General features: G+C 49.9%; 9 protein-coding genes across 9 annotated transcripts; 6 read left to right on the plus strand and 3 right to left on the minus strand.

The window, feature by feature from the left end:
- Nucleotides 1-200: 200 nt before the first annotated feature.
- On the minus strand, nucleotides 201-998 carry Aud_010297 (ankyrin repeat domain-containing protein; the record flags this gene model as incomplete). The annotated part of the gene is made up of 3 exons (XM_043295140.1): nucleotides 201-293; nucleotides 350-906; nucleotides 989-998. 3 exons carry the CDS (start codon nucleotides 996-998, stop codon nucleotides 201-203), a joined length of 660 nt encoding a protein of 219 aa, XP_043151075.1.
- A 1,453-nt stretch (nucleotides 999-2,451) lies between these two features.
- On the plus strand, nucleotides 2,452-3,829 carry Aud_010298 (RNA-DNA hybrid ribonuclease; the record flags this gene model as incomplete). The annotated part of the gene is made up of 3 exons (XM_043295141.1): nucleotides 2,452-2,662; nucleotides 2,732-3,320; nucleotides 3,403-3,829. 3 exons carry the CDS (start codon nucleotides 2,452-2,454, stop codon nucleotides 3,827-3,829), a joined length of 1,227 nt encoding a protein of 408 aa, XP_043151076.1.
- Nucleotides 3,830-4,619: 790 nt separating this feature from the next.
- On the plus strand, nucleotides 4,620-6,506 carry Aud_010299 (putative Na/H antiporter; the record flags this gene model as incomplete). Its single annotated transcript, XM_043295142.1, has 5 exons — nucleotides 4,620-4,737; nucleotides 4,814-5,487; nucleotides 5,542-5,624; nucleotides 5,674-6,082; nucleotides 6,132-6,506. The coding sequence occupies 5 exons, from the start codon at nucleotides 4,620-4,622 to the stop codon at nucleotides 6,504-6,506; spliced, it is 1,659 nt and encodes a 552-aa protein (XP_043151077.1).
- A 1,398-nt stretch (nucleotides 6,507-7,904) lies between these two features.
- Aud_010300 (mRNA-binding ubiquitin-specific protease UBP3) lies at nucleotides 7,905-10,749 on the minus strand (the record flags this gene model as incomplete). The annotated part of the gene is made up of 5 exons (XM_043295143.1): nucleotides 7,905-8,996; nucleotides 9,059-9,221; nucleotides 9,275-9,381; nucleotides 9,439-10,164; nucleotides 10,228-10,749. The coding sequence occupies 5 exons, from the start codon at nucleotides 10,747-10,749 to the stop codon at nucleotides 7,905-7,907; spliced, it is 2,610 nt and encodes an 869-aa protein (XP_043151078.1).
- A 746-nt stretch (nucleotides 10,750-11,495) lies between these two features.
- Nucleotides 11,496-13,776, plus strand: Aud_010301 (RING-type E3 ubiquitin transferase MAG2; the record flags this gene model as incomplete). The annotated part of the gene is made up of 2 exons (XM_043295144.1): nucleotides 11,496-11,750; nucleotides 11,827-13,776. 2 exons carry the CDS (start codon nucleotides 11,496-11,498, stop codon nucleotides 13,774-13,776), a joined length of 2,205 nt encoding a protein of 734 aa, XP_043151079.1.
- Nucleotides 13,777-14,630: 854 nt separating this feature from the next.
- erg4 (c-24(28) sterol reductase) lies at nucleotides 14,631-16,638 on the plus strand (the record flags this gene model as incomplete). The annotated part of the gene is made up of 5 exons (XM_043295145.1): nucleotides 14,631-14,668; nucleotides 14,850-15,896; nucleotides 15,966-16,297; nucleotides 16,352-16,569; nucleotides 16,627-16,638. The coding sequence occupies 5 exons, from the start codon at nucleotides 14,631-14,633 to the stop codon at nucleotides 16,636-16,638; spliced, it is 1,647 nt and encodes a 548-aa protein (XP_043151080.1).
- Nucleotides 16,639-17,323: 685 nt separating this feature from the next.
- Aud_010303 (dienelactone hydrolase family protein) lies at nucleotides 17,324-18,451 on the plus strand (the record flags this gene model as incomplete). Its single annotated transcript, XM_043295146.1, has 6 exons — nucleotides 17,324-17,384; nucleotides 17,447-17,530; nucleotides 17,582-17,733; nucleotides 17,801-18,052; nucleotides 18,110-18,221; nucleotides 18,297-18,451. The coding sequence occupies 6 exons, from the start codon at nucleotides 17,324-17,326 to the stop codon at nucleotides 18,449-18,451; spliced, it is 816 nt and encodes a 271-aa protein (XP_043151081.1).
- Nucleotides 18,452-20,478: 2,027 nt separating this feature from the next.
- Nucleotides 20,479-21,814, plus strand: Aud_010304 (chitin synthase export chaperone; the record flags this gene model as incomplete). Its single annotated transcript, XM_043295147.1, has 7 exons — nucleotides 20,479-20,542; nucleotides 20,613-20,620; nucleotides 20,718-20,814; nucleotides 20,880-20,967; nucleotides 21,029-21,122; nucleotides 21,187-21,520; nucleotides 21,597-21,814. 7 exons carry the CDS (start codon nucleotides 20,479-20,481, stop codon nucleotides 21,812-21,814), a joined length of 903 nt encoding a protein of 300 aa, XP_043151082.1.
- Nucleotides 21,815-22,543: 729 nt separating this feature from the next.
- On the minus strand, nucleotides 22,544-23,094 carry Aud_010305 (uncharacterized protein; the record flags this gene model as incomplete). The annotated part of the gene is made up of 2 exons (XM_043295148.1): nucleotides 22,544-23,009; nucleotides 23,078-23,094. 2 exons carry the CDS (start codon nucleotides 23,092-23,094, stop codon nucleotides 22,544-22,546), a joined length of 483 nt encoding a protein of 160 aa, XP_043151083.1.
- Nucleotides 23,095-23,220: the final 126 nt, after the last annotated feature.

A 23,220-nucleotide genomic window follows, 5' to 3' on the forward strand; every position in this document is an offset into this window, starting at 1 on the left:
GACCTTGGCAACTCTATGCAAAGAACAGAACAGATATGCGAATACAATGTCTCGGATTCCGACTCAATCGCTAGTCATATCTGCGTAAGGCATGGACACATTTCAGTCATTGCTCCGGTAAACAGAAATGCTACCATCTGCCACGATAGCAGACCAACAGAGCCAACAGAGTCAACAGTCCAAAGGACTCCAGCTCTGACTCAAGGGAGATACGCGTCCGGGTTGATGTACTCATCGAAGATCTTCTCGTACTCTAGGTCTCTTGGGGGTAACTGAACCGGAGTCACGGAGGTCTATCGCAGTCAGCTTCAAGATTCTAACCCATGGCGAGTTTGGATGGTAGGCTTACCCTGGGCCTGAAGTAGTTCTCTCTCCACACCTCCTCCTGACGAGCCCTCTCACGCAGTATCTCCAGGACATCGTCATTATGCTCAGACGCCGCTACTTGCAAGTACACTTGTTTGTAATCGGTAATCATATAGCCGGGAACGCAGTTTATCAGCATCTGGAGTATAGTCGGATGGCCGACCCGACAAGCCTGCAGGATCAAACCTCTGTGGTAGCACTTGTTTTTGGCGAGCATGCCAGTGACCCCCATCTCCAGCAGAGAGCGCACAATGATTGGGTGTTTGGTACGAATATGCTTGAGGATTTCCACGTATCCGTGCAGCTTGATGTTCATGTTCTGAAGAAGGCACTTGGCGACTTCCAAGTGTTTCAGATGGTCCGCCCACTCTAATGCAGTGTAGCCATACTCGTTTTTGAAATTGATGTCGGCTCCCAAGCTCAACACGCGCTTGACTTCGGCCATATCCTTTACAAAGATTGCATAGTGCAGTTTCAAGTGGAGGGTACGCCAGTACTTAGGGTCGTCCTGATCGAAACCGATCTCGGGGTCTGTTTCGTCTATACACCAGTTAATCTTTCATGGCCAGACTCTCCATCAAGTCTGCCTTGATGTACCCGGAGAATTGGAAAGTCGACTGACAGGTAGCCATGTCAAGGCACTGGGGGCAGGTATCCTGCGTTCTTGACCTTTGGGAAGGATCCTGCTTCGACAAGGCACTCGCGTCAACACATGGTGTATCTTTGTCTATCTCATAATACGGGGAGATACCTCTGAAGCTTGCCCGGCTTCAAATGCCCCTGTAAGGGGTCCGGTGAAGCTGCGCAGAAGAGTTGGAAAGCTGATATGAATTTTCACCTGCAGGTCTGGACATCGAACACAGATGAAGCTCGAAAGCAGAATTAAGGAAAAGATTCATTTCGTTTTCGTGTGTTTGAAGGCGTGCTAGTCGTCTCGGCGATGCGCAACGACATACAGATCCTTTAGGGCTCACGTTGGGAGAAACATAAAGAGGCTTACGGACAAGGGGACTACGATCACAACAATTCCCATGATGTGAACTACAATGCTCAACTGGATACATAACATACCGTATTCATCCACTATACTAGAAGAGATCCCAGCTTATGAGACCCATATCGCTGTTGCTTCATTGAGTAGCTGTTATATACGTCCTCTGTATTCCCGGCGAACTAGGACAGCCGGTGGAGGCAACCTCAAATGACGAATACACATATTCTGTTCAATGTCAAAGATATACGATTCTATGTAAGATTAGCAGCATCTAGGCTGCATTTCTGGACTGTCGTCGGATGATGCTCAAGAATATATAGTCACGTGACATGCTATACACGACTGTCAGTGGTGCAACCACCCTTTCGGATGTTGACAGTGAACATTATTTTCGTAGTCCAAGTTGTGAGTGAGCTGTATAGTATGCCATTAACATAGACTAACTGTCCCTGCATTTTTGTGTGTGTGGGATCGACTATGCCGTTGATATGTTCGCCTGAGGAGGAAACTAGCAGACTACTCGGTGGTCCATATAGGCCCAGAAACTGTTTTGAAAGCTTCCCTCAACATCCCCCTCTTGAATCAAGGATAGAAGATTGATACTCCAAGCCGCTTACTTCATGGGTCGGTTTAATACCTTAACGTTGACAGAGACTTCGAGTCATTCAGATATCGAGATGGGGAAAGGAAGAGAGGGGTGAAAGAGGAAGTTCTGCCCCCGACACCTCCACCATCAAGCCGGACCCCCCCCCCTTCTCTCGCACTGTCGGGCCCCCCCACCCCCTCACCTCAACCTTCATCGTTTATATCGGTTGAAGGCTCCTCATTTCAAGTAAATTCATGCCATTGTGATTAGTTCTGCATTTATTCTATCCACCACGCCTATCCTGCGGTTCAAGTTCTCGGCTTCAAAGCTGGGGCCGCGGTGTCCCCCGTCGACCTGCAGAGCAAGAACTCTCGTCCCTCGATCCTGCTCCACCGTGTCTCTAAGCTTGGCTGCGCTGCCAAGTAGAGTATATTCAAGCTTACTGCTTTCGAACGAAATATCCTCTCGCTTCTTTTCGACCTTTCCGCAGCCTCTGTACAACGCGATGAACAACAACACCACCCCTTCGCCTAGTCCCTACCCTGCGGCGAAGACTTCCGCCAGCCCCAAGCCCAATGCCTCGGCAACAGCAGGTACCAAGAGAAAGCGAAGCGCACCGGGGAAGATTTATGCAGTCAAGGCGGGCTATCAGCCTGGCATCTACTACAAATGGAATGACTGCTTGACTCAAGTGACGGGGTACAAAGGGGCGGTCTGTAAGTGCCGAAAGAATTATCTGCCCTGCTAAGTGCGCAGCTTGAGCTAATATTCATCGTCTCCAATAGTTCAAGCTTTCCCAACCTACGAGGAAGCAAATGCTTTCCTTACAGGGACGCAGCTTCCAGGTGCCCGTGGTGCCACTCCTTCGAGTTCGGAGCCAACAAGGTTCTACGGCATCCAGCGAGGACGTGTCCCCGGTGTATATACAGATTGGGCGAAGGCGCAGGAACAGATCAAAGGGTTTGCACGCCCGCGCTACAAGAAATTCTCTACACGAGAAGAGGCGGAGGAATTCGTCAGAATGGAGCAGGGAGCGGGAGCTACCTTTGCCGGAGGTACTGTTACGTCGCGGACATTGCCCGGACCACCAGGTCTTATGGATGAGCTACCAAAGGACGAGCAAGGGAACACCTTGGAACCGGGCTCTGGTCCATTACCGCCAGGTGCGGAGGATGGATTTGATCCCAATGTGCTTTTGGACCCGGCCACAGGAAAGGTTGTTTACAAAACCAAGGAGCAGAAATCTGCAACCAAGACGAGGCCGACTGGTCCTCCTGGGATGTTGCGCATCTACACCGACGGCAGTGCGCTGAAGAACGGTAGAGACACGGCAGCGGCAGGCGTTGGAGTCTTCTTTGGGCCCGGAGATACAAGGTTTGTCCTTAGCATTCTCTATACATTTAGCGCTAAACTGCAATGACCTGGGAATTCCACTGACACGCCTTCTTCCCAGCAGAAACGTCTCGGAGCCATTAAGAGGCAACCGGCAGACTAATCAGCGTGCGGAACTTACTGCAATTCTTCGAGCACTGGACATCGCTCCCCGGCATCGGGACGTCACCATCTTCACAGATAGTCGTTATGCGATAGATTGTGTGACTGTATGGTTCGTCAAGTGGCGGAAGAATAACTGGTTGACTGCCGACCAGAAGCCGGTCGAGAATAAAGATTTGATCGAGTCGATCTTGGTCAAGATCGAGGAACGCAATGAGCTCAAAGTGAAGACTCTGTTTGAATGGGTCAAGGGACATAACCGCGATCCGGGCAACGAAGCTGCTGACCGTCTTGCAGTTAGTGGTGCTCGAAGGGGAGTTTCGGAGAAAGCAGCTGCTCTGGAAGCAGCAAGCGATATCCCGGATGAGGTTCTGGACGAAGATTTCTAGGCTGGTATACCTGAGAAACATGTTGTGAACACATCCACAAACTGGAGTTCGGCTGGGTATATTGAATGGATATTCCGCACAGCAGCGTGATACTCCCAAGGGAAGAATGCAACAATGGACCGAGTCAATTGAACTTCATATATCCTTTATGTAGCTGTGTCTATCTTTCTCCTTTGTCAATTATCTTAGGCATGACTCCAGAATCCCAACCTCATAGGCCATGAAATACTCCCAGTATTTCCGAGACCGGGCAACTGGTCAATCCTCCAGCATGTGACTGCTCGCCGCCATTTTCACCCCACTCACTGTCATTCTTGGCGGATGTTTTTTTACCTCGAACCCTTCCCCTCAAGCATATCCATCTAGTCTTTTTCCTGATCCTGCGTGGACTAAAACCTCCAGTTTTCGGTTGAGCTTTTATGGTTGCTTGCAACATCATCCATCTTTCCTCGTTCAGGCATTTAGACTTGCGTCCCAGAGTGCCGATACCAGGCCTATCGCCAGCAAACATCTACATGATTGGAAAGAAGATTGTGGAAAGGCTCATTTATATTACTATGATTGAATAACATTTGCTGGTAATTCATGAGATTCAACTATCTCGACTATATCTTCTGATTTATTGGAGCATCATTATCGCGTTTCTGCATTTGTGGAACAATCCTGTCAAACCTGCCCACGCTGTGACACCGCATTCCGCACGATAAGCCGGACTAGCGATTTGTGGTAGATTGACAATCAATAGTTAACGCATAGTGTGGAAGCTGCAAGCAAGGGGCTACGAGCAGCCATGCCTACTCTCTCGCTAATCAACTTCAACATCGTCTGTGCAACGTTGGGGGGGTTTATCTCCGTCTTCGGATTGGTGTCGTATTTGTTCAAGGAGAGGTTTTATTTGTCTGAAGCATGTTCGTGGGATGCCCTTCCTTCGAAGACAACAAATGCATTGCAATTAGTACACTGTGACTGACGGACATTACGCAGTAATCTCTCTATTGGCGGGGATCGTCTTCTCTCCCCATGCGGCGAATTTCATAAGGCCCCAAGAGTATGCTCTAGGTTCGGAGCAGAACCTAGAGGAGATCACTCTGTATTTCACCAGGCTCGTTCTTGGGGTCCAGCTGGTACTGGCCGGAATTCAACTTCCGAAGCGCTACTTGCAGATAGAATGGAAGAGCCTGTCGCTTCTCTTGGGTCCAGGAATGGCCGCCATGTGGATGTGTAGCAGCTTGGTGATCTGGGCTTTGATTCCCAATTTTCAGTTCCTCCACGCGCTCATAGTTGGTGCCTGTATTACTCCAACCGACCCCGTCCTGTCCAACTCCATCGTGAAGGGAAAATTCGCGGACAAAAATGTTCCCCGTCCTCTGCAGAGAATCATCGTTGCCGAGTCGGGAGCAAACGATGGGCTTGGTTACCCATTTCTCTTTTTCGGATTGTACCTCCTGAAATACATTGGAATGGATGGTCAGGGCTATAGTGGAGGTGCTGGCAAGGCAATTGGCCTCTGGTTCTACGAAACATGGGTCTATACAGTAATCTTGAGCGTCGTGTACGGGATCGCCGTCGGCTGGGTTTCCAGAGAACTGCTTCACTGGGCCGAGGAGAAACGTTATGTTGATCGCGAAAGTTTTCTCGTCTTTGCCATCTCGCTTGCAGTATGTTTGGCACCGCTGCACCTCGAAGCACCTGCAATTGCTAATCATGTGCAGCTCTTTATTCTCGGGACCTGTGGCATGATTGGGTCCGACGATCTTTTAGCTTGCTTCGTTGCCGGAAATGTCTTCACTCAGGAGTAAGTTCCCGTCGACAGATCCAAGCATGCTTTATACTCACGCAATCAGCGATTGGTTTCGCCTAGAAACGATGGATGACTCGCTCCAACCGACTATTGATATGCTTCTTAACTTGGCCGTATTCATCTGGTTTGGCGCTGTTTGTCCGTGGTCTTCGTTCGTGAACAACGACATCATTCCAATCTACCGCCTTATATTCCTGGGCATTCTGATTTTACTTGTTCGCCGGATGCCGATCATTTTCGCTATGCACAAGTACATTCGTCAGATCGAGCATCTGTTTCAAGCTGGCTTTGTGGGTTTCTTCGGACCCATCGGGGTTGGAGCCATCTTCTACCTGTCAGTGACCCGTGAATATCTGCGTACAATCACGGTGGAGGGCAAAGTCCGTGAGGATGCGCAGAGGGTCTCTGAAGCCGTTGATGTGGTTGTCTGGTTTCTAGTTATATGCAGCATCGTAAGTCTGCACGCATAACAGAGCGGAAGCGTCGCTAACTTGCTGTCAGGTCGTTCATGGACTTTCCATCCCACTGGTCAAAGCTGGATATCATCTGCCTCGGACCATCTCCAGCGTTCTCAGCACCAGCAGCCCAACGGACCCTGAGCCCGTCCCCATCGCGAATATCAGCCACACCCACAGCACGGCCACCAGGGGCGCGCCTGCCAACCGAGGTCGTAAGCGCGGCAATGGGCGCGAACCCCCGGAACCTGCCGTCTTTCAGATTGGTCGATCTGTGATTAGGTCAACGTCTTCTGCGGAGCAGCCGCAGATCGGGACAGGAAATGCCGAGGAACCTTCTAGACCGGTGAACCTCGTTATCCATGATGCTGAAGCGGACGCTATTCCAGCTATTGCTGCTCCGCCTGTCGAGAGACAATGATCTGAGACGGATCCATTGCTTCCAGCGATATCAGCCTGGACTCTCCTTCCCCGATGGTGTCCGGTCCTGTCCTTGGACCCATAAAGATGCTTTTACCAATCCGGATATATAAATAGGCTCAACATCTCATAGACCGTTGATAGATATCGCGCGGTCTTTTTACGTTTATACTTCGCCACTTTGGCTCATTTGTTGAAGATAAATACCCCGAATGCGTATTGGTCAAATTTCGTTGGGCGCCTTGTTCATACAGCACAGACGAGACATATTGCAGATTGGGCACAGCAATTAGATGAAAATGTGTTAGATTTTCCTAAAACATGCTTTTGTGACCTTCATAAACTGCCATCCCATCCTTTTTGTCCCGCTCTGACCACCACTCACTCCATCAAATCATCGTCGTCGTCGTCGTCGTCGTCAATTGAGACACGCACCGAAAAGCCACCCCTCATGAAAGCAAATGTCCTCGTATTTCCATCATGAAAAGGTTACATGTAGCGCCTATCAAGGCAAGAAGTAGAGAATCAGTCCAGCGACCATCCCACCAGAGCCGGGCCTCTACAGCCGCCAGTAAACCCGTTCGTGCACACCCCCCCGCTCGAATGTCTGCCTGATCAGCCGAAAAGAAAAAGCCACGCATCCTCTTGATCAACATGTCTATGAGTAAGAAGATTCGTAGGGTCGTCATAAGTCCAATCCACGCCACATATCAGAAAAAGACCCGTTTTTGTCCGCAAGGCAAAACCAAATGTGGAGCTATGCGAAAAAAATGGGGGTATATACCGGAGAAATATTCCACCAGATACAGCACTGCGAATACAAACATGGTGAAAAGATAAAAAAGAAGATAGTCGTGACGAACATCACCGGGAAGAAGAGAGATGCGGGAAAGAAACAGGTATCGAATGCGAGGCGCTCATCATGAAAAAGTCATCCGAGCAAGTAAATCAAGTGCTGATATTGCAGATATAAGCCAAGTCTTGAGGAAAGAGTGGATGGATGAAGGAAGTGATTGTTTCCTTTAGCCAATATGCCTCGAATAAATTCGCTCAAACAATATCCGTTTTATAAACAGTCGACTCATGACAAATGAACTGCGGATGGGAACTCAGACTAATGTCGAGTCGTATGTACAGCCGACAGAGAGACTAGGGAGGTCAGCAAACGATTCAGAAGCCCATGCTGATAGGTCGCATCGACGTAACAAAATCAGGCGCCAGTCAAAGGAAGTGATTTGGAGGATGGAGGAGAGTTGAAAGATTAGGATTGCACACTGGCAGAATGACGGTAAGGCGGGCGGCAGAGGCGTCTTACTTTTTCGTTATTGGGGACCTTCGTTAGGCCGCGGGCGCCTCCGTCTCTCGGAACTCAACGATGCTTCCAATGTCTGCTTGGCGTTCATGCAATACGTTGGTAGAAGAGAAGATATGCCACTTTGTTGTCACGAGACCCATATCGGCCAATGGGGGTCCTGACTCCGGAAGAACTTCCCGAAGCAGCGGCAGAGGCCCCGTTCAAAACAGCGGAGGTGGACTTCTTGCTCGAATGGCCTCCCGTGCTTGTTCCATTCACTTGACTCCAGCCTCTTTCATTGTCAGACTGCTCCTGATCATCCTGATCTATATGACCAAAGATGTTAGCGTTGGAGATATTGTCTCGCTTGTGCTGCTCGAGCGCGGCAGCAAGCACCTTAGGATCTTCCTCGCCGCCGGCTTCCGCGACGTCCTCGCTTCTGATCCGGCGAATGACCGTATCGTCGAGACGAATCCACTCGCGACCGTCTTGACGGCGCACATCTACCGTATAATGCCCGCCACTAGCGTTCCTTCCATGGTGATAGATGACACCAATCAGTCGGTATTTGGGCAAACCACCATGCGACATCATAATATTGCGTTTGTTCGGTGGAAAGACCTCTCGGGGGATCTCCAGGTCCAGGGGATACCCAATCTTCTTCCAAATCTTCTGCGTGCCTCTGGTCACGCTGTCATACTGGAAACGCTTCAGATGGAGAATGAGGACAGGTGGCAGATTCTCAATGAATATCTGCTTGGTGGCAGTGACGTTGGGACCACGTGAAGAGTTAAAGTCACCTTGGATGCTCTCCGGCTTGGTTAGACCTTTGAGAGCATCGACGATATTGTGGATATCGGGGGAGCCAATGTCGAGCTGCAGAGGCTGATAAGGCTCCAAGGTCACGGAAGTCTTGTTGCCTGGTACCTTGAACTCCGATCTGATCTTGCCACCGAATATTCTGGTGATAGGGGACTCCTGCGCGACGTGACCAGAAGAGCGTGTGACTGCAGCCTTTTGTTTGTGGCCGACTTCTAGCCACCCGTCGCCAGACTGCTCCTCTTTAACAATCGATTCAGCAGACGTTGAAGCCGGGGGTTTCGTCGTGCTCAGGTTTTTCGCGGCTCTGGCGCATTCTTCGTGCATTTCCTCCAGGAGGAATCCCAGGAATTCTTGAGCATCCTGTTGGTGACCTCGCTAAGAAAAGAATAATCGATGAGCAAATCACTCCATTAGTCTGTGTGAAAAGCAAAACCTACTTGCATGTCCCGGAATCGTGGTAATTGTCGAATCACTTCGTATACAAAGTCCGGAGTAAAAGCTTCGCCATATTCTTCAAGCTCATTAGGTTTCAGTCGAAGCCTCAACTGTTCTTCCGAATGAGCAGCATCGATGACACGGAATTCTTTCATGAACATGATCCTAAGACACAAAGTCAGTATTGTCGTACGTAAGTAGTAAGTAGGGCAACTGACATAGCATCAACCATAGGAAATGCGCTCTGGACGCTATGTGATGCTCGTCTGCCGACATGATCCATGAATTGATAGAACGGTATGCAAGAGACCAGAATTTGAAGGACCTGTCCTCAGATATTTAGTAAATGTTAATCAGCAGACCAAATCGCGTGCCAACTTACGGAGTTCATGTAACACATATTTCCAGTATTTATAAGCCCTCTTGGTTCTAGAAAGGCGATTTTGTCGCTATACTGAGAAACGTCCTCCCCAAGACTAGTTAGTACATCTGCCAGGGATTCGCTCTTGTGCATGACCAAGCCGTTAGACTCAGCCGGGTGAGCACCGGCTGGGCCCGAGACTCTTGACCCTCCTTTTGCTCGAACAAGGTCCGCCCAAGACTTAGGGGCAGCACGAGGCGAAGCCGCCTTGGCTGTCTCTTCGGTAGCGTCTTCTTTTGGTGTCTCGTTTGCTGAGATAACAGAGGCTGTCGCTGATTTAGGAGTTCCAGGAGCACGACTCGTGTCTTCTTTGGGTGGCTGCCGGTGGGCTATAGGGCTTGGGATGACGGGCAAAACAGGCACTACAGGAACGGTGGGTTTTGATCCTTTCGAGTGTGACTGGGGGCGGGCAGTTGTGGACGCAACAGCTGAAGACGGTGTCGTGGGCTGAGTCGAATCCGCAACCGAAGGAGCAGCAGACAGAGATGGAGTCTGGGGTTCTGATTGTTCCTGCACAGTCTGTTCGACCCGATTCGCTTCATCAAGTTTCTCTCCCTGCTTAACTAGTTGCGGTTCCTTAGAAGGCAGCTGGACCGAGACAGATGAAGATTGTAAATTGCGACCCTTTCGACGTCTGTGAGGGGTCCTGGCAGGGAAAGGACGATCGGGTACCGAGAGCCAAGGCAACTGGGATATTTTGGTCAGCAAAAACATCCGAGACTGGAACCCGGGCAGGGTCAAAACACTCACCGGAGCATGAAAAGGCTCACTCGGAGCAGGGGCTGCGGGTATTACAGGCGCAGAAGCCGATGGCGAAGACACAACAGGACTGGGTGTGAAAGGAACAGGAATATCCGCAGGAGACTGAGCCTGCATGTTTAATGGGACAGGCACCGGTCCCACCGGCGGAGACATGGTAGATTGAAGAGGAGTCGCGGCCCTAGGCTGCATTGCAAGCGACGGGGGTGGCATGTGAGACGGAGCCATGACAGGCGGCGAATGAGGGTACGAAGAGACAATCATTGGCGCATATGGAGGCTGGAATGGTCGTGGAGGAAGCTGCATCTGAGGATACGCTGGATACCAATGACCATATTGTTGTGGTGAGTAAGCAGGAGGCGGATGGCCGTTCATGTGAGGGTGATAACCCATATAGGCGGGCGGAGAGCGCATGTTGGGCGGTCCTCCAGCATAGGGCAGATCTTGTTGTCGTCGAGGAGGCGGCATGGGTGGCTGCCCATGGGGCATTGCGGGCAGATGATGGTTCATCATGTCCAGGCACGTTGGAAAGTTGCCTCGACTTGTTCAGCCACGCGTTGCCTCAATGGGAGCCATAAGAATCACGAAGCGAGGTGGACCAGGAGCTGACGGAGCAGAACCCGTCTATACGGCCATCGCAAGCTCGAAGGCGGAAACGGCAAATATAAATGCGGAGGTCTTTTGGCTCGATGTCTCGATTTTTGTGTCCGGACCTGAATGGGACCTGTCAGTTCAGGATACGCAGAAATCATAGGATCAATGATCTGAGATACTCACCTAGGAGGAGACACCTTAATCTCAGCAAAGCGACGAATGAGATGCAGTAAAAAGGAGTATGCCACAAAGAGGCGCAGATCGCAACGGAAGTAGGCGAGGAGCCCAAGCGATGGAGAGGCCGATTTGGAGCTGAGATGAGATGCTGTTTTTTGGGCGGGCGGCACGTGCCTGAGGCTCTCGGCGGCTGCCAAGACATGACATACTCGCCCCTCCTCATTCTTCAGCTTTCTCCCCCCGACAGGAGAGGGATCAGGACTTGGTGCTTCTCCTCTCCCCGTGTTAGCCTTGGGGCCTCTGATTGGTGTCATCACAAGCTGAGTGCATGTCCTATGATCTGCATTCACATCGAGGGTTGATCTCTCATGCTGTGGCTCAGTCTCGGCCTTCCATCCTCTTCCCCTCATATACTACTTCCTATCCGCTCTTCCCCCCGCGCCATAGGAAAGCAGGCCCGGCTATCATCGTCGAATTCGGGTTGAGAGATGTCGTCCAATCCTGGTCAAGTGCCCAATTCTTCAAAAGTCGTGAATATCCCTAACCAGCCCGTTTCCGCGGCATTTTACTCAACTCCTTCTGTCGATAGCGGTTCTCAGAGGCGGATTGGGGGCTCTGGTAGTTTCGGAGCAGGATTGGCATCAAGGAATTCGAGTTCTCCAAGAAATAACCAGGCTCTCAAGAGCCATCACAAGCGGCAGAGGCGTCCTCGGTTACTGGATGATGACGGGTACAGCGAAACTGTATGTGCTTCAAAAGCAATCATTCTTTTTTCAGATCTTTGATCAGAAAACTAAGATTTGATATTCTGGTACTCAGGCCGTCATGAGATCGACAACGAGTCGTAAAGGACAGACGTCCATCACGCATTTGATGAACTTTTCCCTACCTCCACGCCCGCAATACCAGCCGCCACCACGCAATAGCCGTCGATATGCTTCGTGGGGATTGGGCTCGGGCTACCATGCTATGGATAAAGCTCGCTATGTGCACGCAAATTACCGGTTTATTGTGAATCCCACTCGAAGTTATCATGCGCAGGCGGCGAATGCCGATGTTCACCTGGATTGGGATTCGGTCTTACAGGTTCTGGCGTCAGCGCAAACCCAATCTACAAGCTGCCCCATCTGCTTATCTACGCCAGTAGCACCCCGAATGGCTCGATGTGGTCATATATTCTGCCTACCGTGCCTGATTCGCTATATGCACTCTACTGACGACGACACTCCCGTTCCTGAGAAGAAGGCTCGCTGGAAGAAGTGCCCAATCTGTTGGGACTCGATTTACATTTCAGAGACCCGACCTGTGCGGTGGTTTCGTGGACAAGAAGGAGATATCCCTGTCGAAGGCGGTGATGTGGTGCTGCGACTGGTGAAGCGAGATCCGGGTAGCACCCTTGCGCTACCGCGCGATGGCGCAGAGAGTCTCAACCCCGGCGAAGATGTTCCGTGGTACCATGCAGCGGAGGTAGCCGACTACGCTCGAATTATGAAAGGTGGCGAAGATTACATGATCGCTCAATATGACGCAGAAGTGGAAGATCTTCGAAGGCAGGAAGCTGAGGATGAGCTTTTATTTGGTGACGATACTACGTGGACCAAAAAAGCTATTGTCGCCATCAACGATGCCAAAGCAAAAATTAAAGGGATTGGAAATCCGCCCGATATTCAGCGACAACTTGCTATGGACAAGTCACTCATGGACGCCGTCCCGGCGCAGTCACCATCGGATGCTGTTCAAACGGGAGAGACCTTGTCAGCCGAGTCCGTCTCATCGTCAGGTGTGGGCGCTGCTACTCCGGCTACGATTGGTGAAGTAGACAGCGTGGCAGAGGCTGTGGCCAATGTGCAGTTGGACTCGACTTCGGAAGCGAAGTTGAAACAGAAAGATGCTGGGCATACCCGAAACCCTCATGCAGGCGATCGAATTCGGGAAGGCAATGGACCTCACCCACCCGACCATCCTTTCTACTTCTATCAGGCTCTTCCTCAATTCTACCTGTCTCCGTTGGATATTCGCATACTGAAGGCTGCTTTTGGAGATTACGCTACATTTCCAGCGACAATTCTCCCCCGCGTCGAGCGTATCTCAAGCGGACATATCGTTGACGATGAGCTTCGAAAACGCGTCAAGTATTTAGGCCATCTTCCGCAAGGATGTGAGGTAAACTTCCTCGAATGCGACTGGAGAGATGTGGTTGTTCCAGAAATATTGGAGCGCTTCAGCGCTGAGACTGGAAGAAGAAGGAAGCGTAACAAGGAGAAAGAAGCACGCGAAGAGAAGGAACGACTCCGCGCGGAAAAGGAAGAGGAGGAAAAACGCTGGGCTGCTGCACGCCGTAGGAGATCCAGCATTGGCATCAGTGATCCACCATTTTCCGATCGAGATTTCCAGCCATTGTCCAATGACCCTACGGCTGCCGGCTTTCCGCCCTTCGACGCTGGCTCGTCGTCCGCATCACCACCTCAGCCGTCCTCCCAGTTTGGCGCCTTAGCCTCACCATCGACTACTCCTCCCGGAGTTCGTACTGTTTGGGGAACTACCGTCGCACCATCAGTCTCAGAGCCGTCAGAATTTCCCTCGAGACCCGCTCGCCACGACGGCTGGCGCGAGGACTGGGAAGAAGAATTACTGGCTCACCAGGAAAGGCAGCTGTTGGCTCAGACGAGTCTGGAAGGAAACCAACCTTCTTCTGCTGGTGGTGGCGGACGCAAGAAGAAGAATAAGAAGATCACGCTCATGTCAACCAACATTCAGAGAGGAGCATGAATACCTGTCATTGTATAGCGACACATTCGCCCCATTTTGTTCCATTTTTCCTGCTCATTTTAGGTCCTTTTTATTCATGGTGTTTTTGGAAGGGAACCATTGTTTGGTGAGTGCAGGTAGTCTTACGGGCGTGTATTTCTCTCTTGTTGAAGGAGCATGGCGTGGAGTTCGACGGTTTGAAGATCTCAACAATCTCGGAAATATACAATTGCCCTGCCGAAATAGATGCTGAATAAAGATATGGATTTTCGATTACCTGAAGAGACTGTTTCGGTAGGTTACTACGCGCAAACCTTAGGTAGAGTAGTAGTACTACACTTGGTCGCCTGAGGATTCATAGAGTCTGATTGCCTTGTATTTTTTTTTTTACGAATTCAATCATCCTCCTTGAGATCAAGACTGCAAATATTTCTACTACCGTCAAGTGCTTTTATTATTAGCCTAGCATGGTTGGAATGCACCAGTCATTAAGCGTTGACTTGATGAACTCGATGCTCACAAGACACATAACGTAAAGCACTGTATGTATTCATCGAGTGACATTTTACCCCGATTCATCGCATGATTCGAATCTGAAGTAACATTATTGCCACATTTTTGTCCGTGGGAAGAGGCCACAGTGCAATTGACGATCTTGTCTCCATTCTCTTCCCCAGTTGTTATGGTATCTTGGTTAGTCTAGGTCGCAATCTAACCCCAAGTAAATAATAATTCTTGTTTCCACCCCCCCCCCCCAAAAAACATTCTCCCTTACTCCCCTTTCCTCCTCGATCCTCTCGGTTCTTGCTCTACACTAGATAAATCCTACTCAATTGCTTGTCTCTTAACTGGGACAATTCCATGAAAGGAAAACCATGACTGTCACTCGCTCCCAAACAGGGAAAACCCCTAAGTAAGTGGTTTGCTCCCTGTGCGACGAAAGGAGAGAGCGCAAAAAAGAAACCCAAACCCACCCTTTTGCGACAACAAACTTGCTGGCCTCCCTGATCGCTCGCTGAGTCTGCTTCTTCACCTTTTCGCAATACACAATGCCGCGCGTTTCTCAATCTAATTAATTTTTTTTTTCCGAGTAGGAAATTGGAGCGCCCCGGTTACGTTGAGACCCCTGGCCGACGAGTCACTCGCAACAGCGTCGCTCTAGCATCAGAGACTAGCGCGGACGACGTGTCCGATTCAGCGACCGAAATCCGCGGGCGATCCAAGTCTACTACCCGGAGACGTCCTTCTACAAAGGTGAAGACCGAGCATGCGTCAGAATGGAAAGAGAACGGACGTGCCAATGGACACACCAATGGATCGACGGAGAAGAAGCCGCGAGTCATTGACGGCTGGGTTGAGGGCAAGGATCCTAAGATTGACTACAGCGGAGAGTTCGAGTTTGGAGGGTCTTTGGGAGTGCTGTCCATGATGATTGGGTTCCCTCTGCTGATGTACTACATGTGGATTGGTGCCGTCTATTATGATGGCAAGTTCCCCCGTCCTTCGGAAGGCCAGAGCATGTCGGAATTTATCACACACATGGGCCATCTGGTCTATGAAGGCGCTTATCCTTCGCTCAGAGCTTGGATCATTTACTGGGTATTCTTCGTCTTCGAGGGTCTATGCTACATTCTCCTCCCTGGTGTAACTGTCATGGGCCGTGCTCTGCCGCATCTCGGGGGAAAGCAGCTCCCCTACTACTGTTCCGGCGTTTGGTCTTTCTACACCAGCATTGCTCTTGCTGGTGTGCTTCATTTCACCGGAATTTTCAAGTTGTACACTGTCATCGACGAGTTCGGGCCTCTTCTGAGCGTCGCCATCATCTCCGGCTTCCTGGTGGCCTTCGTCGCATACTTCTCCGCGTTGGCTCGTGGCGCGCAACATCGCATGACCGGGTATCCTATCTATGATTTCTTCATGGGCGCGGAGCTCAACCCTAGGATGTTTGGTATTCTTGATTTTAAGATGTTCTTCGAGGTTCGCCTTCCTTGGTTCATTCTCTTCTTCATCTCTCTCGGTGCTGCAGCTCGGCAGTACGAGGTCTACGGCTACGTTTCTGGAGAAGTTGGGTTCCTCCTCATGGCGCACTTCTTGTACGCCAATGCTTGCTGCAAAGGCGAAGAGTGTATCGTGTCGACCTGGTAAGCTTTCACTCATGTCCTGCTCTTGGATTAACATAGCCATCCCAACCAGAGACTAATTCTTCTTAGGGACATGTATTATGAAAAGTGGGGTTTCATGCTCATCTTCTGGAACTTGGCTGGTGTGCCCTTGAGTTACTGCCACTGCACGATCTACCTTGCCAGCCATGATCCCGCTACTTACCGTTGGAACCGTGTCTTCCTGGTGTTCCTGTATGCAGCATATTTGTTTGTTTACTGGGTCTGGGATACAACCAACAGCCAGAAGAACCGTTTCCGTCAGCAAGAGCGTGGTACCATGGTCTCTCGGAAAACTTTCCCTCAGCTCCCATGGCAGACTCTCAAGAACCCCAAGACAATCACTGCCGCCGATGGTTCCAAGATCCTCGTTGATGGATGGTGTAAGTGATTAGTCTTTTCAATGGAGCAGACAAGCATGCTGACTTTTTGCACAGACGGCAAAGCTCGTAAGATCCACTACACGTGCGATCTTTATTTTGCCTTGAACTGGGGCTTGATTACCGGCTTCAGCAGCCCATTTCCCTGGTTCTACCCCATCTTCTTCGCGTGTATGATCACCCACCGTGCGCTGCGTGACATCCAGCGCTGCCGGAATAAGTACGGCGAAGCTTGGGTGGAGTACGAACGACAGGTTCCTTATCTTTTCATCCCCGTAAGCTATTTCTCATCTTGAAACGCGACGAACAGACTGACTGATTCGGATGTCTAGTATGTGTTCTAAGGGAAGACTGAGCGATTCGACAGCTCACTCCGCGCCTTACAGTGGGCACAACATTACTCAAAAACCGTCTCATCACGTACAGGACTTGGTATATGCCATAATAATATGCATCGGCTTATCGGGTCTGGAAGTGCTATATTACCGACTCACCTGCATCTGCTTCTTATTTTACAGCAGGAGTCTGTATTCTTGATGTTCACCGGCAGTTCATTTCGATTCATGTACATCATTAGATTGGCTACTACCGGTCACTTGGTTTCCTTTTTGTTACTTCTTTTCTCTTCTCCCGCTGTTTCCATTACTGTTACCCCTGTCCCTTGATAAAGAGGTTTATGACCCTAGCGAGACTCTATCGCTTGAATGATAATGTATAAATTCCGAGGAAGCTAGAAGATAGCGAATACTTCGTATCTGAGGTGTATCACCATTGAGCGTTCGAATCCAGGCACTTGAAGCCCAAAATATATACATCTTATCAATCACATGACCTGTCTTCATCCCTCCATCGCAGCTTATCGATAGAGGCGTTGAACCCCCACCATATCGTGTCGCATGAAAGCAGTAATGACTGACTGACAGGTGCAATTGATTGAACTAACTGTGCCACTGTACGATCGAGCTTATTTTAAGATCATACGGAGTCATCTGAGCACATTACTTACGACTTAATCCACTGCCACCCGCCATGTTGATCCAGGAATCTTTCCACGATGTGCGCACCAAGGCGGATGGAAATGGTACTATGCGTATGTAACAACTGACTTCAAATCTTCAATCAAGACTTATCTGCTTATCACACATTAATCAGGTATCTACGTGTTCCATCCCACTATTCCTGGATACCCCAAGGCTCGATTCCCTGGTGTAGTAGTCTTCAGTGAGATCTACCAAGGTGTGTACACAACTTCGTCGGACTGGCGACGCCGAAACTGACTGTAGCTAGTGACTGGGCCTGTTTCGCGATTCGCAAGACAGATTGCGGGCCAGGGGTACATCTGTGCGGCGCCGTCCAGCTACCACGAATTCACCGGTCCGGAGCCACTGCAGTACAATGCTGAAGATACCGACAAGGGAAACCAGTGGAAAGTCAGCAAGGTATGTACCCACAAGCCGAGTCACCATCGCGGTCGATTATGTCTGAGTGCTCCTAACCGAGACGTAGAAAATATCCGCTTATGACGAGGACGCCTCGTTGTGCGTGGACTACTTGCTCTCTCTGCCCACTTGCAATGGTCGGGTAGGCGCAACGGGTATGTGCTTGGGTGGTCATCTTGCGTACCGCTGTGCGTTGGACAGCCGCGTCAAAGCGGCTGTGTGCTACTTTGCGACGGACATCCACAGCAAGACCCTCGGCGAGGGCAAGAATGATGACAGTTTGGCTAGAGCGGGCGATATCAAGGGTGAACTTCTGATGGTGAGTTGATACCGTCTAGTTGGACGCTCTGTCGACAGCTGAATGACAATGCTTTAGATTTTTGGGAAGAACGACAACCATGTTCCGCCGGAGGGTAGAGATCTGATCCGGAAGACCCTGCATGAGAAGGGCGTCCTGTTCAGCTTCTACGAGGTCGCATGGGCTCAACGTACGTTAGATTATGACGCTCTGTTGTTAACAATCATTTCCGAGGTAGTAAGGTACTAACGGAGAGCCGCGACAGATGCATTCATTCGAGACGAGCTCAGCAAGGGACGGTATGATCCCGCCATTACCAAGGTATGCTTTGAGATGCTGCTCGAGTTGTTCGGACGGACATTGAAACTGGACTTGGGCGAACACGATGGTAAGAAACTGGAAATCGAGGATGTATGCTAGATTTCTCTCAATGCACCATAGAAACGCATCTCACATGAAGATGTTCTGGGCCTGCCGCTGTCTATTGCTGTCAGCCACAATGACACCTCTATGGGGTATGGGCCGATGTCTTCGGCGTTTCAGACCCGCCGCAATCTGTGTCGAGTTGAAGACCAGATAGTTAGAAACAAACGGCCCCCTTGCTCTCATACTTGATAGAGGTGGGACTTTCAGAGTAGATGTGTATATCGACCATTGAACAAGACAATTGCGAAAACATTCACTAAGTACAACACGGCATGCCACTGGAAATGGGAAATGGAAAGTTTCAGCCCATCCATAAGAATTGATCCCGAGTGAGTTCAGCCGTAAACTGGTATTAGTGCACACATGGAATCTAGTCTACTGAGAAGCGCAGCTTGAATCATCCAAAGTTCAACGAGTTGGAATATATGATCGATAGCAATATCCCAGGCAAGCTATGAGATGTAAAACGGTACATAGGCATAGGATTCAATAGAATGATGATCATCCGTAATGTATGTCATCAAAAAGCAAGGAGCATCCCTCTATCTACTCCGTAGATACTCCGTATTCCATACCCCATGGAAAGAGAGAGAAGGCGGGAAATCGGGTGGCTGATGAGTTGTAAGTTAACTAGGTTGTAAGACAATCGGTGTGGTCATTGAGTTACAGTACCGTATTTGGGCAGACCTCATGACTAGGTACAGATATGACGTTACTTTGGGGGAAGTTCTGGTGCTTTTTGTCTTGTATGGTTAAGGTAGTTTATGCGTACTGGAACTGCTCCGTAGACGAAAGGTTCCAGAGGGGGTTGGGAAGTTGGGAAGAACATGTCGATTGAGAGACAACTACAGACACAACTAGATCCATGGACATATACCGAGTTGGCAGACCTAGCTCTGCCTGTATTTTTAACCCTAGCCTGAAGTCTTGTGCAATTGAATTAGCAGTCAATCGTGCATGACAAGTAAAATTACCTTACGTATTGATGTATCAAATCAGGGACGAGGAGTTGCAGGCACCAAGAATAGAAAACCGGGGAAAAACAACAACAATCCATGGACAGAGATGGAAGACTTCCTGGTACCATCCAAGTACAGCTAGACCAACCATGGTCGAAGGACACTAGGTAGTGGTCTATTATTATCAAGGTGCCTGATCAAACCTCGAAGAATCAGACCAAGGTCCAGGATTGACGGAAGGAATCAAGATATGGAGTATCAAATTTCTCCCCAAACGTAGCTGGCGCTCAATTAGCCCAAGATCCCAGCCTGCTCAATTATTGCTCGGTCTTGGAGTGTTCAGTCCCTGAGTCAAATCTTCAGAGAGAAAATCAGTTAATTATGGCCCCTTTCAGCTTTCACTAGTATTGATTCAGCAAAGACTGTTTCATTTTTTGCGCACTGGACAGTCTATCTATATTGTCTGATTTATCTCCTCTATTTTGCGCTCTGTAGGCTATCGTTCCCGCTCAATTGTCCTGATGGTGTTTTCGCTCTAAGCCCCCTCGTGTCAAGTCAACCTGTACAGCCATTCTCCATATTCAGTTCCACTTCCTTTCTTCGACATATTGTCTACTCGCATACGGAGTATAATCTTGCATAATTTGCCATCGTTCACGTCCAAGTTGCATTGCCCTCGTGGATGACAACGATCTTGCAGCCTCACTTACGGACGCCTTTGAGCTGCGATTGACTCATGATCTGATCTGCCCACCACTATTTTCGTCGATTTAATCTCCTCACTTTTGGCTGTGAAAAATACGAAAATTTGAGCTTTCGTCTTGCACTTGCAGAGACTTAATTGACAACAGCGATCAGCATCATCGTCCCACGTTTACTGCCTTGTTTCAACTTTGCGACGGGAGCCATTATTGTCAACGGCCTGGTCTGGTCCATTAGCGTGGGTCCCAGGAAAAGGAAGCCAATTTAACCACCAGCAAGACCACCACCGAGCCGCGCGAATCTTGTCCTCGGTCATCCAAGTCTTTTTGCATGGTCAATCGCTTCAACGGTCGGTGAATCATGGGTTCTACACAATTTGGGAATTTCAACGTGAGTCTGCCGACGGAATTCGACACGTCTACTGGTGCGCGAAAGGAGAGTTAACCAATGGGGTCTTCGCGAACAGGACTTTTGCAGAGATTCGACCTTGCCAGTTTGCAATGTGAGTTGCTCAATTTCATTCTCTCAGGCGGTTTCCCATGTAGGAATCTTGTCACCATAGGACTGCACCTTGCTGACTGCCAATGGTTCCTCGATAGCTCTTTGTCGCCCACAATCAACCCCCTAATGAAGCCTACGGCGGCTGTGCCCTCACCGGTATTGACCTGGGCAATCATCGATATCTCAGCAACTTAGGTATGGAGCGACGGATAGAATGCCATGGAGACGAGTCGCGAATTGCGAGACTGATATCGATGCAGGGTCGATACTGCTGGCATTCATATCCATCTTAGTATCGCTCTTCCTAGTATGGCGATCGGAACGGAAACAGGCCGCGGTTGGGCGAAGGTACGCGGCTAAACGGAGACTATGAGAGGCATGGACAAGGGCTGACGGGAAATACTTGTAGGGAAATGCAATTGTTCCTACTTAGCTTCATTGTCGTCGAGATCTGCGAGATTTTCACTGTGGGCGGTTTCCCTCTTAACAGCGCGGTGCTGAAGGTATGTTTTGTCTGTGCTAATTGACGCCTTGCTTCTACTGGACACAACTGAGAGACTCGCCTAGGGGTTTTCGGCAGTTCATATCGCTGCGATCACCGCGTCTTGCTGGATCCTATTCTTGAACGCTCTTGTCGGGTTTCAGTTCCTTGACGACGGTACACCTGTTTCGCTCGGTCTCTGTCTTGCTTCTGCCCTGGTGTTCTTCATTGGTACCGGTTATATCGCCCTAGATACCGCTTTCGACTGGACCGGAGAGTTCGCGACGGACGCATCTGATCACTATCGAAATATCGCCCTCTACGTACTGTACCAGCTCTTCCCCCTCGTCCTCCTCGTGGCGTTCTTCGTTCTGGAAGCTGTCTTGGTGATCGGCGTCCTGGGCGAGTTCCGGCCAATGTGTATGTTCAATCTCTTCTCTTCCCGAACCGGGGAGACTCAACCTTGTATGAGCTTAGCAACTGACGTGATATTCAGTGTATCTGTCCGCCGCGGGTCTATTGTTCGCCATTGGCCAAATTTTCAATTACGTGATCAGCACCCATCTCTGCCAGGCGTCGCACGGGAAGATCAACGGCGCCTTGTTCGAGACATTGTTCACACTCCTGTCGGTCGTTACGGTCTGGTTCTTTTGGAGCAGTATAACAGAAGACGACTGGCCTATGCCGATGGCTGTAGGCAGCGGCTACAACTAATCTGCGACTGTCATTGTAACACGCGCTTAATTTGATCTAATCGACTGCTGACCCTGTTCAGCGATAACAATTACTCATACCGTTGCAGACGAGGAAGGATCCTTATCCTCGCACATGTTTTTCTGTCCTCGTCTGACCTTTCCTCTTTTTTATGCCTGGACTGCCATTGATACCACTTCTGTACTCAGTTTTCATGTTTCACGATTTCCTGATGTTACCTGTGACTATGATTTGTATTGCCCCTTTAATGATGTGGTCACCTTGATATGAAACGGGCATGTGATCATGTTTACATATTCATCCTCTCCTTTACTGTCAGATACCTATTTGTCATGTACCTTGCTAGCCACTAGCATATGTCTATAACCAATCTCTGCACATTGAAATATAACCTCTGCCTTCTGTCGCGGACCACCGAATCTGCCATATAAGTATTATTGCTTCTCCGCAAGTACCTGTAGTTGTCGGATCGAAGCATGAGTTCTAATATTATCAAGTATGTACGGTATATTCTGTACACGACCATAAGAACGGAATCAAACCAAGAAGCGACGACAACTTGCATCCGGATGGCAGTCGACAATTTGGGTCAGATCAAATAATGCAAGCCCAATCCATGCTCTATGAACCCTCCCGTGCATGCAAAACGATATCCGCCATTTCAGCCTCATATGGTTATACTCGAGCTTTGGATCTGGTGGGGAAAAGAATCGGAAGAAAGAAAAAGACTCAAAGCCGAACCTTGACATCTACACAGGGAAGAGTCCACTCCCGTCGTCCCAGCAAACTCCGCAACCATTCGAGTCCAACACCGGTCCACTCCTGCTGTCCCAGTTCACTTGATCCGTTGAGCGCGAGTCGCCGCTGCGCCTCCTCGACCGCCGCGCCCGCCAGCGCCTTGGTGGTCGTATTGACGGTCTCTACGACATAGCTGGCCAGAGACCCGTTCTGTGCGGCCAGGGAGGTATTGGCCGAAACGGTATAGTAGGGGTCTGAAGTTGCGTAGCGCGGCGAGAACCAGTCACCGCGGAAGTCGAAGAAGCAGCGGTCAGCCCAGTGGCAGGAGGAGATGAAGAGGATGAGGAGCAGCGCGGAGCAGTAGATGCATGGTCGGTGGAGGATGTATGTGAGGGTGACGAAGGAGATGATGAAGAGCGGGGAGGCGTTGGTTGGGATGAAGAGGAGCGGTAACCAGCTATATGTGATCGCGTGAGTGAGTTGGCTTGAAGTTTGGCATGATATTCAGATGTTGGGGCGACTTACCTCCTGAGACAGAACATGGTGGGAGTCTATAGGCTGAGAGGATTGTAGCACACTTTCTTGTGACAGTGACACAAGGATCGTGTTATATTGTTGAAGAGTGTGTTCAACTTGAAAGACTGACGTAGAGGAGGAGTAACCCTGAC

This window comes from Aspergillus udagawae (genome assembly GCF_001078395.1).
Source record: "Aspergillus udagawae IFM 46973 DNA, scaffold_9, whole genome shotgun sequence".
Lineage (NCBI taxonomy): Eukaryota > Fungi > Ascomycota > Eurotiomycetes > Eurotiales > Aspergillaceae > Aspergillus > Aspergillus udagawae.